We start from the raw sequence: 16,856 nt of genomic DNA on the forward strand, positions 1-16,856 counted from the left end.
GGTTAAGGAATAGTTTTATGATTAATTTCTGCTGTGGTGGCGCTGCATGAAAATTCCCCACTTATTGCCAAGTTCATCCTCTGATCATTGGGGGTCCTAATGATAAGCCGAACATCAAGAGACCCTTCTCATTGATGGCAACCCCTTTAAAGTATTTGTGTAGTTAGTAGGGGTAGCAAACACTGGCCTGGGCCTGGTTTTCACCTATTTTTTTTTATGCCACTCTCCAACTTTCTTAAAGGGAATCCGTCAGGTCCCCTATGCCCTCCTACCCAACAGTCACATGTGTATGCCAAAATTGCCTCCCAAGCTGCCCTGTATAATCCTATTTACTAAAATCATTGTTTTTAAAAAAAGCATTTATAAAGTTTGCTGTCCCTATGCTAATTAGGGCCTTGATTAGTCAAAGGAGCGTTAGTTCCCCAGACTAGTCAGCCCTCTTTCTATGCTATCAAGCCCCTGTGGGCGTGATAACATGATTTCCATGAGCCGGTGCCATCGCAGCTCATTTCGGCAGAGTCGGTGCACCTATGTAGCGTGGTGTACGCGTCCTGGCCTTCAGAGAGGCTCATGAACATAGATACAGCTTCTGAACTTCCGGTCATGCGCAGTGTGCCTCTCTGACACCGGGACGCGTACACCAGGCTACAGAGGTGCACCGACGCTGCTGATGTTTGTGGTCCTAAATCGGCTTAAAGCAGCTAAGAACACATATAAAGTCATAAACTTCCAGTTAGAATAAGCTGATTGATTGAGTTCTCAATTAACTCATTCTGCAGGCAGCAATAGACACTGCAACACAGAAGCTATAGAATACAAATAATGCAAAATTTATGAAACTATTTTTTTAACAGGTTTTTGCTACCCCACGAGTTATGTGATGTAGGGACAGAGACCCTGATTCCTGTGATGTCACTTACTTGGCTGCTTGCTGGAGTTTTGATAAACTCACTATTTTATCAGCTACAGTTCTATGAATGCTGTGCATAGGCTGAAAGCCGTATAAGATCAGAAAAAAAGAAAAGAAGCATCCACACTCCCCATTTATGTACAAGTGTCCTTTATTGAAGATCCATAAATTCATCATAGAACGGAGTGCAGGTAAGGCTGGTTTCAAACATCTGTTTTTCGCTGTCATGCACGATCCGGCGAAAAAACTGATGTGACTTATTCGGCGAAAAAACGGATCAGTCGCATCAGTTTTTTCAATGCGTTCCTTCTGTTTTTAGTCAGATTCGTTTTGAACTGAGCATGCTCAGTATCACATAAACAGATCCGTCGTTGGATTCCATGATATGCCGGATGACGACGGATCCAGTGCCCATAGGCTTCCATCATACAACATGTCGGACGGCACCAGATCCGGTGTGGTCCGTTTTTTGTTTGTTTTTTTTTGCCGGAGACCAAAATCGCTGCATACTGCATCCTTACCAGCAGCTGGACGAAGAAATTGCAACGCAAGACCATCCGGCACTAATACAAGTCAATGGGGAATAAAACAGATTCGGCGCCAGATCCGGTTTTATCCGCATTTCGTCGAATTGTGCCTGACTGTGAAAAACGGATGTGTGAAAGCAGCCTAAGCGGGAGCGAGGTGCATCGGGATGACGACCGGTTCGTGTGTGTCAAACTGCTCTTCAACAGGTCCTCATGACCTGTTCTTTTTTTCCTGATGTTAAATGGAACTTTGCTATCTGTAGCGCACCACTTCATAGTCCTATCCTGAATGCATCAGTATCACTGTTGTCTACGTGGAGTTTTCAGTAAGCGGGTGGTACTACACTTCTACATTGTTGCTTGATATAGGCAGAAAGCTGTCATCAGTGATGGCGCAGGATTGTACAGATCTCGTGAATATGAAGGACTACAGGGCAACAGGTTTACTAGTCCTCTAGTGATAATCTCCTGCTGATAAAACAATTATTTTATCAAAACTACAGTAAGCAGCCTAGTAAGTGACACCTCGCTGGAATCAGGTTCTCAGCCCCTACATCATTTTGCCCTTAGAGTAGGGTGCAATAATCTGACAGATTTCCTTTAATGAAACCTAAATGCAAAAACTATGTTTTGCTTACAATACATGCATTTAAGTTACAACAAAACATACACAAAAAAAAAACAATAATAAAAATTGCCAAATGAAAGTGTCCATATCGTTTACAGGTCATAGTTCTGACATAAAGATACAAATATGTCCTACTATTGCTGTTTATCTGGATTATCTGTGCTGTTTATTCATTCTGTTTTCAAATTAATAATTTGTTACATTACATCTGAAATAGACGATAACATTATTTGTTACCTCTGTGACAGCTGAGCAGTTACTTATCATTTCCTTACAAGTGTTTTCTTCCATAAGTAAATTCTGGGGAAGGATGACAATTGTGGATAAAGAAAAGACAGATTTGTAAAAAAAAGAAACTTTCCCTTTTTATGCTGGGTAAATTTAGTAAATATTATACACTTATTTGTTGCACTTGTATCAATTTAATACAGAAATAAAAGATGTTGTTTTTCCAACTAGAAAGGCAGAAATTTGTTCCCGTCTCTTGACGTGAAGCTGTTACTTTGGGGATTATGTTTTAGGAAATTTGTGTCAGTGTCCATTTTTCTTGCACCGCTGTGCGCAGTTCACAGGCTGTGTAAGTTTCTTGTAATAGGCAATGTTAAGTTCATAAGGGCACTGGAAGGAACAGTGAAGAAGCCTTGAGGGTTTGCTTGGTGGCTCATGAAGGTCACTCTCCGAACTCAAAGGGCAAGTTGCCATGAAGCAGGAGGGACTGTCTGAGAAAATGATCCCATTGTCATGCTCTTTTCTGATCTTCGTTTCCAATCCTCTTCCTCCAAGCATATAATGAAGCCAGACTATGTGACGACAGGCATTGTGCCTGACTGGGGAGACTTCATTGAAATTAAGGACGAAGATCAGATTCAAGGGCTTCGTCAGGCTTGTCAACTGGCCCGTCATATTTTACTGACGGCTGGAAGAATTTTAAAGGTAATGGGGTGCGGGCAACGATGGGTCAAAAAGAAATCCGATTGTCATATGCAGAACTGTATAAAATGTGTTCACCTATCACACAATGTTACAACAGTCAAAATAAATAAATGAGTATATATATATATATATATATATATATATATATATATATATATAATTATAATATATATATATTATAATATATAATGTGTGTGTGTGTGTGTGTATGTGTGTATATATATATATATATATATATATATATATATATATATATATATATATATATATATATATATATATGTGTATATATATATATATATATATGTATATATTTACAAATATCTGTAGCTAAAACTACAGTATATATCACACCTTCATTGGCGCCATTTGTAGTGATGGCAAACCAAAGTTCTGGGCGTGGAAGAGTTAAAAACTTACCGCATTAGTATGAGGATACCAGTTATTAGTATGAGGATATTAGTATGAGGATACTATATAAACCTGGATTTCTGAAAATCTATGCTGGGCAGGTGAGATTACTTTAATAGTCTCACTATAAGCGTCAAATTGTGCCCAAATCTCAGTTTGGTTGGTTCCAAAACTTTCAGTCGATTCATGCCAGCATAAATCAGAGACTGGCTCCACTATTACAGCCAGGTAAATTGTTTTTTTCTGAAACGCGTTGGCGTTTTAAGAGAAAACCTAGTTTAAAGCCCCCGGCAGCATGCTTAAAACTTTGCTCCATTTATATGGGCTGGTAGTATACATTGACCTCCATTAATCAACATGGGGATAGCCGTCCTTAGGAAAAGTGATAACTTGGTAAATCTTGGTTAAACCACCTTTAATATTCCACAATATTTCACCATCTTTTTGCCACTAGGTGGCCTGTTCTTATGTCACCTATGGATATCTGATCACTATACAAAATCTTTTAGCGGATGGTTAAATTGGCTTGTTATTACACCACACTGTTTTTAACACTGTATTCTATGTAATAAAGATGCATATGCATTAAAGGATTGTAGAATAATACATTTTCAAATTTAAAATAGTTAAAAAGGGTTCGCAGTTAAAAACAAGTTATCACTAGTGATGAGTGGGCATTACCATGCTCGGGTGCTCTGTACTTTTAACAGACTCTCAGATGGGTACTACTCAAGTACCCAAGTATAATGGAAGTCAATGAAGAACTCCAGCATTTTTCCAGGAAATTTTCTTGAAAAATACTTGAGTTCTTCATTGACTTCCATTATTCAGTACGTCACGCCCATCCGAGTTTCCAACTGCTTGTTATGAGATCCGAGCATGGTAGTGCTCGCTCATCACTAGTTACGAGTACCGAGCACCTGAGCATGGTAGTGCTCTCTCATCACTAGTTACAAGTACAGAGCACCCGAGCATGGTAGTGCCCGCTCATCACTAGTTACGAGTACTGAGCACCCGAGCATGATAGTGCCCGCTCATCACTAGTTACGAGTACTGAGCACCCGAGCATGATAGTGCCCGCTCATCACTAGTTACGAGTACTGAGCACCCGAGCATGGTAGTGCTCGCTCATCACTAGTTACGAGTAGCAAGCACCCGAGCATGGTAGTGCTCGCTCATCACTAGTTACTAGAACTGAGCATGGTAGTGCTCACTCATCACTAGTTACGAGTACCGAGCACCTGAGCATGGTAGTGCTCACTCATCACTAGTTACAAGTACAGAGCACCCGAGCATGGTAGTGCCCGCTCATCACTAGTTACGAGTACTGAGCACCCGAGCATGATAGTGCCCGCTCATCACTAGTTACGAGTACTGAGCACCCGAGCATGGTAGTGCCCGCTCATCACTAGTTACGAGTACTGAGCACCCGAGCATGGTAGTGCCCGCTCATCACTAGTTATCACCTACAGAATCAGTTGGAGTTGGACCGGTGGGACCCACTGTGTATGATAGATCAAAGAAATGTTATTCTTGACAGTGCTCTTAAATCCCTGTGACAAGATGGCGTGGCAGGTCGTATTTCCAATCGCTGTTCCATTCATTCTATATGGTGCTGCCAGAAAAAAACTAGTGCTCGTTTGCCAGGCAATGATTGGCGCTGCAGTTGAGCATTCACACTTCTACAATATTCTAACGGGGATTAAAATGCCCAATTCTGCCAATCGGTGAAAGTCCCAGCAGTCGTATCCCCACCAATCATCAAGTCATCATCTATCCTATGGATGGGTGATAATTTGTTTTAACCAGACGAACCCTTTAAGGAGCCAAAAATAATCAATGCCTGTTTAGATATTTTGTACATTTTTTTTTTTTTCCAGAAAACCTTACAAAGAAATGATACATTGGTATCTGCTCCCTTATGTCTCCCTATTTCAGGTTGGCATGACAACTGAGGAAATAGATACATTTGTTCATCACAGTATCGTCAGTCAGAATGCATACCCATCCCCATTAGGTTACGGAGGATTCCCGAAATCTGTGTGTACTTCAGTGAACAATGTGGTCTGCCATGGAATTCCAGATGGGTAATTAATCCTTACAATTTCTCGTGTTTTTATATAAGCTGTCTATAGTATTAATAAGTATTAATGTCATAATTTATATATTAAAACATTTTACAATCTGGAGGGAACTGTATTATTCAGCATCTGCGCTCCTTATGGTGCAACATACCCAGCAAATGGGGCATCATTACAAATCTCCTTTATTTGCACTGGGAACCCTGAAAGTGGCCATACTCATTAGATGAGCTGAACCTGCACATTTTGGCAGGACCAATTCACCATTGAATGTGTATGAGGTTCCGCTAACCTTACTCCTGTGGCAGATGTCAGCCAAACTAAGATGCTCGCTATTCACCCAGCCAAAGAACCGCTGCAGCTTGTGATAGACTGCAGTGGTCAGTTGAGTTGAGCTGCGACTGGTGCGCTGACTCCCAAAACCGATCACATGCCACAGTGTTCCTGTGGCTGCTTGAACTGCGCAGTCAGCACTCAGACCAGGAAAGTGACAGCAGGTGAGTATTTTATTTTATACTAAATCAGACCCCCAGGTAAAGCACTTTTTGTTCGGACAATCTTTTTTTTTTACAGCAGGATTAAAGGGTGCTTTACACGCTGCGACATTGCTAGCACCCGCCCCCGTCGTTCTTGCAACATGTGGTGATCGCTGCTGTAGCGAACAATATCGCTACCGCAGCGTTACACACACATACCTGTTCAGCAACGTCGCTGTGGCCGCTGAACAATCCCTCCTTCAAGGGGGAGGTGCGTTCGGCGTCAGAGCAACGTCACAGCGGCGTTACTAAATGGCCGCCCAATAGAAGAGGCGGGGCGGAGAACATGCCGCCCACCTCCTTCCTTCCTCATTGCCGGTGGACGCAGGTAAGATGATGTTCGTCATTCCTGCGGTGTCACACACAGTGATGTGTGGTGCCGCAGGAACGAGGAACAACCAGCGGCATGCACCACCAACGATATTATGAATTGGAGCAATGTGTCAAAGATCAACAATTTTTTTGCCGTTTTTGCGATCGTTGATCGTCGCTCCTTGGTGTCACATGCTGCGATGTCTCTAACGACGCCGGATGTGCGTCACAAACCCCGTGACCCCGACGATATATCGTTAGCGATGTTGCAGCGTGTAAAGCACCCTTTAGAGTTTTATTTTCTGAATCTAAGCAATAAATATTCTCATGGACTTGCAGGGATACTAAAGTAGATTTGTCAGCACAGTTTTACAATACAAATAACATACAGTGTATCCACCCATATCCTGTCCACCGCCATTAACTTGAGAACAGCGGCAGCTATAGGCATAGAAGTGGTGTCTAGGTATAGTAAAGTAGCCATGCGCTACGCAATGAAACCACCTATAGCGCCACCTGGTGGAAAACAACAGAGTTAGCATTTTTATCTGGAAAACGGACCGAGATTGAGAAAAAAAGTGAATTGCAAAGTTGTAGGGCATCATCAATTCAATACGAAGCGACACCTTGCATACAGAAATGCTATGATTAGAACATGTAAAACTCACAAGGCTGTGGATGTGAAGCGATACCTCATGGAGACCTTCCTACAAGTCATTGGGTATGGTGGCTGCATGGAGTGGCCTCCACGCTCACCTGACCCCATTGGACTTCTTTCTGTAAGGTCACATCAAACAGCAGGTGTATGCGACCCCTCCACCAACATTGCAGGACCTACGACGACGTATCACAGATGCTTGTGCAAACGTGTCACCTACCATATTGCACACCGTGCCGCAAGATACAGTATGCTGTGCAGAGTCCAGATGTGCATTGCAGCTGACAGTGGCCACTTTGAGCATCAAAGTTAAATGAGCACCATATGCGTGACCAGCATTCAATGTTTTGGGGGGGGTCATGGGTTTCATATCATAGCATTTCTGTATGCAAGGTGTCGATTCGTATTGAATTGATGATTCCCTACAACTCTGTAATTCACTTTTTTTCTCTATCTGGTTCCTTTTTGGAGATAAAAATGCTAACTCCGTTGTTTTCCACCAGGTGGCGCTATAGGTGGTTTCATTGCGTAGCGCATGGCTACATTACTATAACTAGACACCACTTCTATACCTATAGCTGCTTCCGTTCTCAAGCTAATGGCGGAGGACAGGATATGGGTGGACACACTATATATTATTATATCGATCTCTTACACCAATTGAAGCTGGTGTACTCACTTTGAAAATCATTGTCAGAATTACTATATGATCCTGACAATTAAGCTTGAGCTCTACTCTGATACAACCCTTATCTAATATAAGGCAGCAAAAGTTTTAATTGAGATTAAACAGCCATTATTACATGGGCTTTCAAAGGAAGTACACCAGCCTCATTATATCTAAGAGATCTATTTAGAGAAGATGTCCTGACAACCTTTTTATTTCATAAACTGTCCTAGTTACCAATGTAATAATGTGTAAGTGTTTTACTCTATTTCCTTACTGGCGCTTTCTCCTGTTTTCAGCGCAGTTCTAGTGCCACGTGAGTGCTCCCCTTCTTTGGTAGCTTGCACAGTGGCTGTTGTGTGGGGGCAGAGCTAGCTACGTCCTTCAGGAAAGTCTATGTAGCCTTAGAGCGAGGCTCAATAGACTTCCAACTCAACCCAGTATGAGACACTGCCTGTTTGCAGGTCACATGGGTTAGAAGAGGACTGGAGTGATGCTGGAAACTGGAGAAGACAGCGATCAGCGACTATAGTAATACTTACACATCGCTACATAAGTAATTAGGACAGTTTATGTAATAACAATTTTGTTGGAACTTCTTTAATAATGTATGCAGCTTTTATTGGGAAACTTGGTGACAGATCAACTTTACTGTCTGACAGCTAAAAGTATTGGATGAAAAAAAAAAGATCCCCGAGGGATTAATTATCTGCAAATACATATATTATTTGAACAGACAAGTGATATGTATACATTACACATAAGACAAACCCTGGCAAGACATTGCTCTCCCTATGGCTCACATAAGGGAAAAATATTACAGGGCCACCATTTAAATTAATGAGAATCGATCACCAGGATTTTGTTGCCTGATATAAGAGCAGCAGAGAGTAGGGGCAGAAACCCTGATTCTAGTGCGGTCTCTCTGGGATTTTTACTGTAGTCCTAATATATCAGTTTTATTTACAGCAGCTCTGCCAGTCCTCTTACTGATGAGCTCCTGCTGCAAAGAGCTCCAAATGGACTCTGTCCCCACCATTGATTGGCATCTTCCTGCTTTTGCAGACTGTAGGCAGAAAGCTGTCAATCAATGGTGCTTCCACGGATGGATAAATCCTTACTGAGAGTCCTAGCAGAGCTGCTGCAAATAAAAGGTTTTTGTTTGTTTTTTTGTTTTGTTTTTTTTTAAATAAAAACTACAGAAAGAAGCCCAGTAAGTGACACACATCTAGAATCAGGATCTCTATGCCTTTTCTTTGCTGCCTTCAAATTACCTGGTGTCAGATTCCCTTTAAAGGAATTGTCCAGCAAAGACAACTAGTAAAAGGCATTCTCGGCTCACCAATCTCCTGCTTTGTCCCCAGATGGTCTCTGTTTTCTGCTGCAGTGATCAGACACTCGTGGAGGTCTGAATGGGTGGTGGCATTAATTGGGGGTGATGAGCAGCGCTTGTCTGGATTGAAAAATCTTCTGGAAAAATGCTCCCCATTTACTTCCAATATGCTCTGTACATGAGTTGTGCACATCTCAGCATCCAACTGCTGGTTATGAGTACCGAGCACCCGAGCATGGTAGTGCCCACTCATCACTAGTTACGAGTACCGAGCACCCGAGCATGGTAGTGCCCGCTCATCACTAGTAAAGAGTACTGAGCACCCGAGCATGGTAGTGTTTACTCATCACTAGTTACGAGTACTGAGCACCCGAGCATGGTAGTGCTCACTCATCACTAGTTACGAGTACTGAGCACCCGAGCATGGTAGAGCTCACTCATCACTAGTTACGAGTACTGAGCACCCGAGCATGGTAGTGCTCACTCATCACTAGTTACGAGTACTGAGCACCCGAGCATGGTAGAGCTCACTCATCACTAGTTACGAGTACTGAGCACCCGAGCATGGTAGTGCCCGCTCATCACTAGTTACAAGTATCAAGCACCCGAGCATGGTAGTGCTCACTCATCACTAGTTACGAGTACTGAGCACCCGAGCATGGTAGTGCTCACTCATCACTAGTTACGAGTACTGAGCACCCGAGCATGGTAGAGCTCACTCATCACTAGTTACGAGTACTGAGCACCCGAGCATGGTAGTGCTCACTCATCACTAGTTACGAGTACTGAGCACCCGAGCATGGTAGAGCTCACTCATCACTAGTTACGAGTACAGAGCACCCGAGCATGGTAGTGCTCACTCCTCACTAGTTACAAGTACCGAGCATGGTAGTGCCTGCTCATCACTAGTTACGAGCACGCGAGCATGGTAGTGCTCACTCATCACTAGTTACGAGTACTGAGCACTCGAGCATGGTAGTGCTCACTCATCACTAGTTACGAGTACTGAGCACCCGAGCATGGTAGTGCTCACTCATCACTAGTTACGAGTACAGAGCACCAGAGCATGGTAGTGCTCACTCATCACTAGTTACGAGTACTGAGCACTCGAGCATGGTAGTGCCCGCTCATCACTAGTTACGAGTACTGAGCACCCGAGCATGGTAGTGCCCGCTCATCACTAGTTACGAGTACTGAGCACTCGAGCATGGTAGTGCCCGCTCATCACTAGTTACGAGTACGGAGCACCCGAGCATGGTAGTGCTCACTCATCACTAGTTACGAATACTGAGCACCCGAGCATGGTAGTGCCCGCTCATCACTAGTTACGAGTACTGAGCACCCGAGCATGGTAGTGCTCACTCATCACTAGTTACAAGTACTGCGCACCTGAGCATGGTAGTGCTCGCTCATCACTAGTTACGAGTACAGAGCACCCGAGCATGGTAGTGCCCGCTCATCACTAGTTACGAGTACCGAGCATGGTAGTGCCTGCTCATCACTAGTTACGAGCACGCGAGCATGGTAGTGCTCACTCATCACTAGTTACGAGTACTGAGCACTCGAGCATGGTAGTGCTCACTCATCACTAGTTACGAGTACTGAGCACCCGAGCATGGTAGTGCTCACTCATCACTAGTTACGAGTACAGAGCACCCGAGCATGGTAGTGCTCACTCATCACTAGTTACGAGTACTGAGCACTCGAGCATGGTAGTGCCCGCTCATCACTAGTTACGAGTACTGAGCACCCGAGCATGGTAGTGCCCGCTCATCACTAGTTACGAGTACTGAGCACTCGAGCATGGTAGTGCCCGCTCATCACTAGTTACGAGTACTGAGCACCCGAGCATGGTAGTGCCCGCTCATCACTAGTTACGAGTACTGAGCACTCGAGCATGGTAGTGCCCGCTCATCACTAGTTACGAGTACTGAGCACTCGAGCATGGTAGTGCCCGCTCATCACTAGTTACGGGTACTGAGCACTCGAGCATGGTAGTGCCCGCTCATCACTAGTTACTGGTACTGAGCACCTGAGCATGGTAGTGCCCGCTCATCACTAGTTACGAGTACTGAGCACCCGAGCATGGTAGTGCCCACTCATCACTAGTTACGAGTACCGAGCATGGTAGTGCCTGCTCATCACTAGTTACGAGCACGCGAGCATGGTAGTGCTCACTCATCACTAGTTACGAGTACTGAGCACTCGAGCATGGTAGTGCTCACTCATCACTAGTTACGAGTACTGAGCACCCGAGCATGGTAGTGCTCACTCATCACTAGTTACGAGTACTGAGCACTCGAGCATGGTAGTGCCCGCTCATCACTAGTTACGAGTACTGAGCACCCGAGCATGGTAGTGCCCGCTCATCACTAGTTACGAGTACTGAGCACCCGAGCATGGTAGTGCCCACTCATCACTAGTTACGAGTACTGAGCACTCGAGCATGGTAGTGCTCGCTCATCACTAGTTACGAGTACTGAGCACCTGAGCATGGTAGTGCCCGCTCATCACTAGTCCTAAGCATTATATCCATAGGCAGGAATATGGAACTGATTCCCCCTTTCAGTTATATCTTACACTCTTCTGAGAAGGTTTTCTACATGATTTTGGAGGTGCCTGTGGGAATTTTTGCCCATTTATCCAGAAGAGCATTTGTGAGGTCAGATACTGATGATGGAGGAGAGGCCGGGCTCACAATCTCTGGTCTAGTTCATCCCAAAGGTGTTGGATGGGGTTGAGGTCCGGGCTCTGAGCCAGACATGATTTCCACCAATCTCACCCAATCATGGACCTCACTTTGTGTACTGGGCACTGTTATGGGGACTAGAAAAGGGTCTCCCAAATACTAATTCCACACAGTTAAAAAGTACAATGGTCCAAAATGTCTTGTATGCAGGAGTATTAAAATTTCCCTTCATTGGGAGTAAGGGGCAGACATGCCCATACCATTATTCACCCTCAGAAAAGTTGATTGAGTTGTGTCCCGGTACCTTTGTCCATATCGTGCACTTCTGGTTCTGATGGTTCTGACAATATTATATCAGTATTTAATAAAAGAAATAGGAAAAACTCAACAGCACCAGCGTCATTGAAAAAGTGTGGATTGATCACCACCACGAGCTTGAGAAGCGCTCATTGTGGAACCCAAACATGGTGGTAATAAATCCACACTTTTATTTTTTCTTCAGTGACCCTGGTGGGATTGGTTTCTTTATATATAAAAAAATATAAAAAAAAAAAGTATATTATATTATAATATATATATATGATTATAGATAGATAGATAGATAGAGATATATATATAGATATATATATATATAGATATATATATATAGATATATATATATATATATATAATATACTTTTTTTTGTTTTTTTTTTGTTTTTCATTGCCGTGTAAGGGGATGTTCCGCCCTGATGGCAATGTACACAGGGCATTCTGATCCCAGATATAGGGGAGTGCGGACTCCATTATATGTCAGTATTATAGCCGTATTTTCTTATGTCTTAATAATAATAAGGATAATCAATCTTGAAACCAACGCTAACATTTCTCTTTCTTTCCTTACACAGCCGACGTCTTGAGGATGGAGATATTATTAACATAGACGTCACAGTGAGTCATATTTCTTATTAGCTTTCAGCTTCTCTAATCAAAGGGTGCATTAAGTGCCCACCCCAATCCTTTTTTCCTACTTTCGTCCAGCTCTCAGGCTCCGGAGAAGTATCCGTGTGCCCTGCAACTAGCACAGACTGGCAATGTCCTTTATTTTTATGGAACTTGTAGTGCCCCCCCCAGCTAAATAATGGCAGGTCGTCTCCGCGACTCCAGCGTAAGCCAATGAGTAAATTCACTGTGGAATAGAAGATGTGAGCGCGCTTCCCGAGACGCCTTTGTCAGCGCCGATAATAACACTCCGTAGCTCTTCTTCTTTTGTACAGATGACAATACAAATCTGTTCAGAAATGATATTTTCATTTAGAAAATCCCCGGACACTGGAATGTTTTAGTTGATGTTGTTTACTTGTTGCGCGGCTGTTTTTTTTATTGCTTTCTCTCCTTCTTTTTTTTTTTTTTAACCCTGGGTTTACTCTAAGCAGACCCGGGCTTGACATGAATTTAAGGCTGGAATCAGATGAACTGAGATCAGTGTAGGCCTAAGTGAAATGTCAGCCCAATCCCGCTATGTGTCATGTTTTTGAGAAGGTGTAATTGTTATTGATCCTCGGTGTAGTTAATGCAGAGCGCCGCAGTACTGAGCAGCTGCCGAAGATAGATATGTATGAGATGAGCGAACGTGGGGGAAAGGCAGCATTTTTCTTTCACTCTAGCGAGATTGATCTTCCTCTTCCTGCTGATTTGGAGTAGGGCCTGTCATTATCTTACTCTGTCATTAGAGGCTACATTGGCCTGTGTATGTCAGTCTATTTGGACAGCAACTCTTTTGCTAGCAGTGTTCCCTACATTTATTAAAATCCCTGAAGATAGTGTTGTGTTCCATTTGTAGCAGAAGAACCTTTAACCCTTTTGCTGCAGAACATGCTGCGTGTTTATATGTCGCCCCCATGGTTAATGATTTGGAGGCCACCGAGTGATTTAACACAAGAATTCTGCAAAGGTTTTCTTTTTATTCCTATACCAGAAAGAGAAAAACATGCAATAAGGAATTATTCTTATTGTTTGTTATTCCATGGTGCTTTACATGTAAAAAGAGGTGTACATATACATAATAAACACAAGTACAATAATCATGAACAATACAAGGCACAGACAGGTACAGGAGGAGAGATGACCCTGCCCACGAGGGATCACAGTCTACAGGAGAGATGACCCTGCCCACGAGGGCTCACTGTCTACAGGAGAGAGGACCCTGCCCACGAGGGCTCACTGTCTACAGGAGAGATGACCCTGCCCACGAGGGCTCACTGTCTACAGGAGAGATGACCCTGCCCACGAGGGCTCACTGTCTACAGGAGAGAGGACCCTGCCCACGAGGGCTCACTGTCTACAGGAGAGAGGACCCTGCCCACGAGGGCTCACTGTCTACAGGAGAGAGGACCCTGCCCACGAGGGCTCACTGTCTACAGGAGAGAGGACCCTGCCCACGAGGGCTCACTGTCTACAGGAGAGAGGACCCTGCCCACGAGGGCTCACAGTCTACAGGAAAGATGACCCTGCCCACGAGGGATCACAGTCTACAGGAGAGATGACCCTGCCCACGAGGGATCACAGTCTACAGGAGAGATGACCCTGCCCACGAGGGATCACAGTCTACAGGAGAGATGACCCTGCCCACGAGGGATCACAGTCTACAGGAGAGATGACCCTGCCCACGAGGGCTCACAGTCTACAGGAGAGATGACCCTGCCCACGAGGGATCACAGTCTACAGGAGAGATGACCCTGCCCACGAGGGATCACAGTCTACAGGAGAGATGACCCTGCCCACGAGGGATCACAGTCTACAGGAGAGAGGACCCTGCCCTCGAGGGCTCACAGTCTACAATAGAGAGGACCCTGCCCGCGAGGGCTCACAGTCTACAATAGAGAGGACCCTACCCGCGAGGGCTCACAGTCTACAGGAGGAGAGATGACCCTGCCCACGAAGGATCACAGTCTACAGGGAAGAGGACCCTACCCATGAGGGCTCACTATCTACAGGATTGAATGTTTCTGGTTGGGATTTGATGTATATTCTCCCCGCGTATGCCTGGGTTTCCTCAGGGTTCTCTCAATTTCCTCCACCCTGCAAAGACTTGGCGATTGGGGCTAACAATCTAAATCCCCCAGGACTGTAAAACCTCAGTGGAATTAATGGCGCCAGATACGTGAGCAAAATATATATATATATATATATATATATATATATATATATTATATATAATTTATATATATATATATATATATATATTAAATTGTTTCGATCTGATACCGGTACAAAGCTAAACTAACCTTTTTGAAGTATTAATCATCATCCAACACTCCTATAATGATGTATGTGCCAGATATCCTGATGAGTATTCCTTTGAATAGATCATGGTACTCTGAGTCAGTGGTGCACTACCCCTTACAGAAAAGACTTTAAGATAGATATCTAGATATCTACCTGTGTGTGTGTGTGTGTGTGTATACATATGTATGTATGTGTATATATATATATATATATATATATATATATATGTATATATATATATATAATCTAATATATATATTATATATATATATATACAGTTAGGTCCAGAAATATTTGGACAGTGACACAAGTATTGTTATTTTAGCTGTTTACAAAAACATGTTCAGAAATACAATTATATATATAATATGGGCTGAAAGTGCACACTCCCAGCTGCAATATGAGAGTTTTCACATCCAAATCGGAGAAAGGGTTTAGGAATCATAGCTCTGTAATGCATAGCCTCCTCTTTTTCAAGGGACCAAAAGTAATTGGACAAGGGACTCTAAGGGCTGCAATTAACTCTGAAGGCGTCTCCCTCATTAACCTGTAATCAATGAAGTAGTTAAAAGGTCTGGGGTTGATTACAGGTGTGTGGTTTTGCATTTGGAAGCTGTTGCTGTGACCAGACAACATGCGGTCTAAGGAACTCTCAATTGAGGTGAAGCAGAACATCCTGAGGCTGAAAAAAAAGAAAAAATTTATCAGAGAGATAGCAGACATGCTTGGAGTAGCAAAATCAACAGTCGGGTACATTCTGAGAAAAAAGGAATTGACTGGTGAGCTTGGGAACTCAAAAAGGCCTGGGCGTCCACGGATGACAACAGTGGTGGATGATCGCCGCATACTTTCTTTGGTGAAGAAGAACCCGTTCACAACATCAACTGAAGTCCAGAACACTCTCAGTGAAGTAGGGGTATCTGTCTCTAAGTCAACAGTAAAGAGAAGACTCCATGAAAGTAAATACAAAGGGTTCACATCTAGATGCAAACCATTCATCAATTCCAAAAATAGACAGGCCAGAGTTAAATTTGCTGAAAAACACCTCATGAAGCCAGCTCAGTTCTGGAAAAGTATTCTATGGACAGATGAGACAAAGATCAACCTGTACCAGAATGATGGGAAGAAAAAAGTTTGGAGAAGAAAGGGAACGGCACATGATCCAAGGCACACCACATCCTCTGTAAAACATGGTGGAGGCAACGTGATGGCATGGGCATGCATGGCTTTCAATGGCACTGGGTCACTTGTGTTTATTGATGACATAACCGCAGACAAGAGTAGCCAGATGAATTCTGAAGTGTACCGGGATATACTTTCAGCCCAGATTCAGCCAAATGCCGCAAAGTTGATCGGGCGGCGCTTCATAGTACAGATGGACAATGACCCCAAGCATACAGCCAAAGCTACCCAGGAGTTCATGAGTGCAAAAAAGTGGAACATTCTGCAATGGCCAAGTCAATCACCAGATCTTAACCCAATTGAGCATGCATTTCACTTGCTCGAATCTAGACTTAAGACGGAAAGACCCACAAACAAGCAAGACCTGAAGGCTGCGGCTGTAAAGGCCTGGCAAAGCATTAAGAAGGAGGAAACCCAGCGTTTGGTGATGTCCATGGGTTCCAGACTTCAGGCAGTGATTGCCTCCAAAGGATTTGCAACAAAATATTGAAAATAAAAATATTTTGTTTGGGTTTGGTTTATTTGTCCAATTACTTTTGACCTCCTAAAATGTGGAGTGTTTGTAAAGAAATGTGTACAATTCCTACAATTTCTATCAGATATTTTTGTTCAAACCTTCAAATTAAATGTTACAATCTGCACTTGAATTCTGTTTGTAGAGGTTTCATTTCAAATCCAATGTGGTGGCATGCAGAGCCCAACTCGCGAAAATTGTGTCACTG

General features: G+C 43.5%; 1 protein-coding gene across 3 annotated transcripts in view; it reads left to right on the forward strand.

Annotated features, from left to right (window-relative positions):
* Nucleotides 1–16,856, forward strand: part of METAP1D (methionyl aminopeptidase type 1D, mitochondrial) — a 247,847-nt gene that overhangs the window by 135,104 nt on the left and 95,887 nt on the right. For all 3 annotated transcript variants that reach the window (XM_075318866.1, XM_075318867.1, XM_075318868.1), the window contains 3 exons: nucleotides 2,849–2,998; nucleotides 5,348–5,496; nucleotides 12,573–12,615. In XM_075318866.1, the coding sequence (XP_075174981.1) occupies nucleotides 2,849–2,998; nucleotides 5,348–5,496; nucleotides 12,573–12,615 (342 nt within the window). The remainder of the gene's footprint in view (nucleotides 1–2,848; nucleotides 2,999–5,347; nucleotides 5,497–12,572; nucleotides 12,616–16,856) is intronic.

This window comes from Anomaloglossus baeobatrachus, chromosome 7 (genome assembly GCF_048569485.1).
Source record: "Anomaloglossus baeobatrachus isolate aAnoBae1 chromosome 7, aAnoBae1.hap1, whole genome shotgun sequence".
Lineage (NCBI taxonomy): Eukaryota > Metazoa > Chordata > Amphibia > Anura > Aromobatidae > Anomaloglossus > Anomaloglossus baeobatrachus.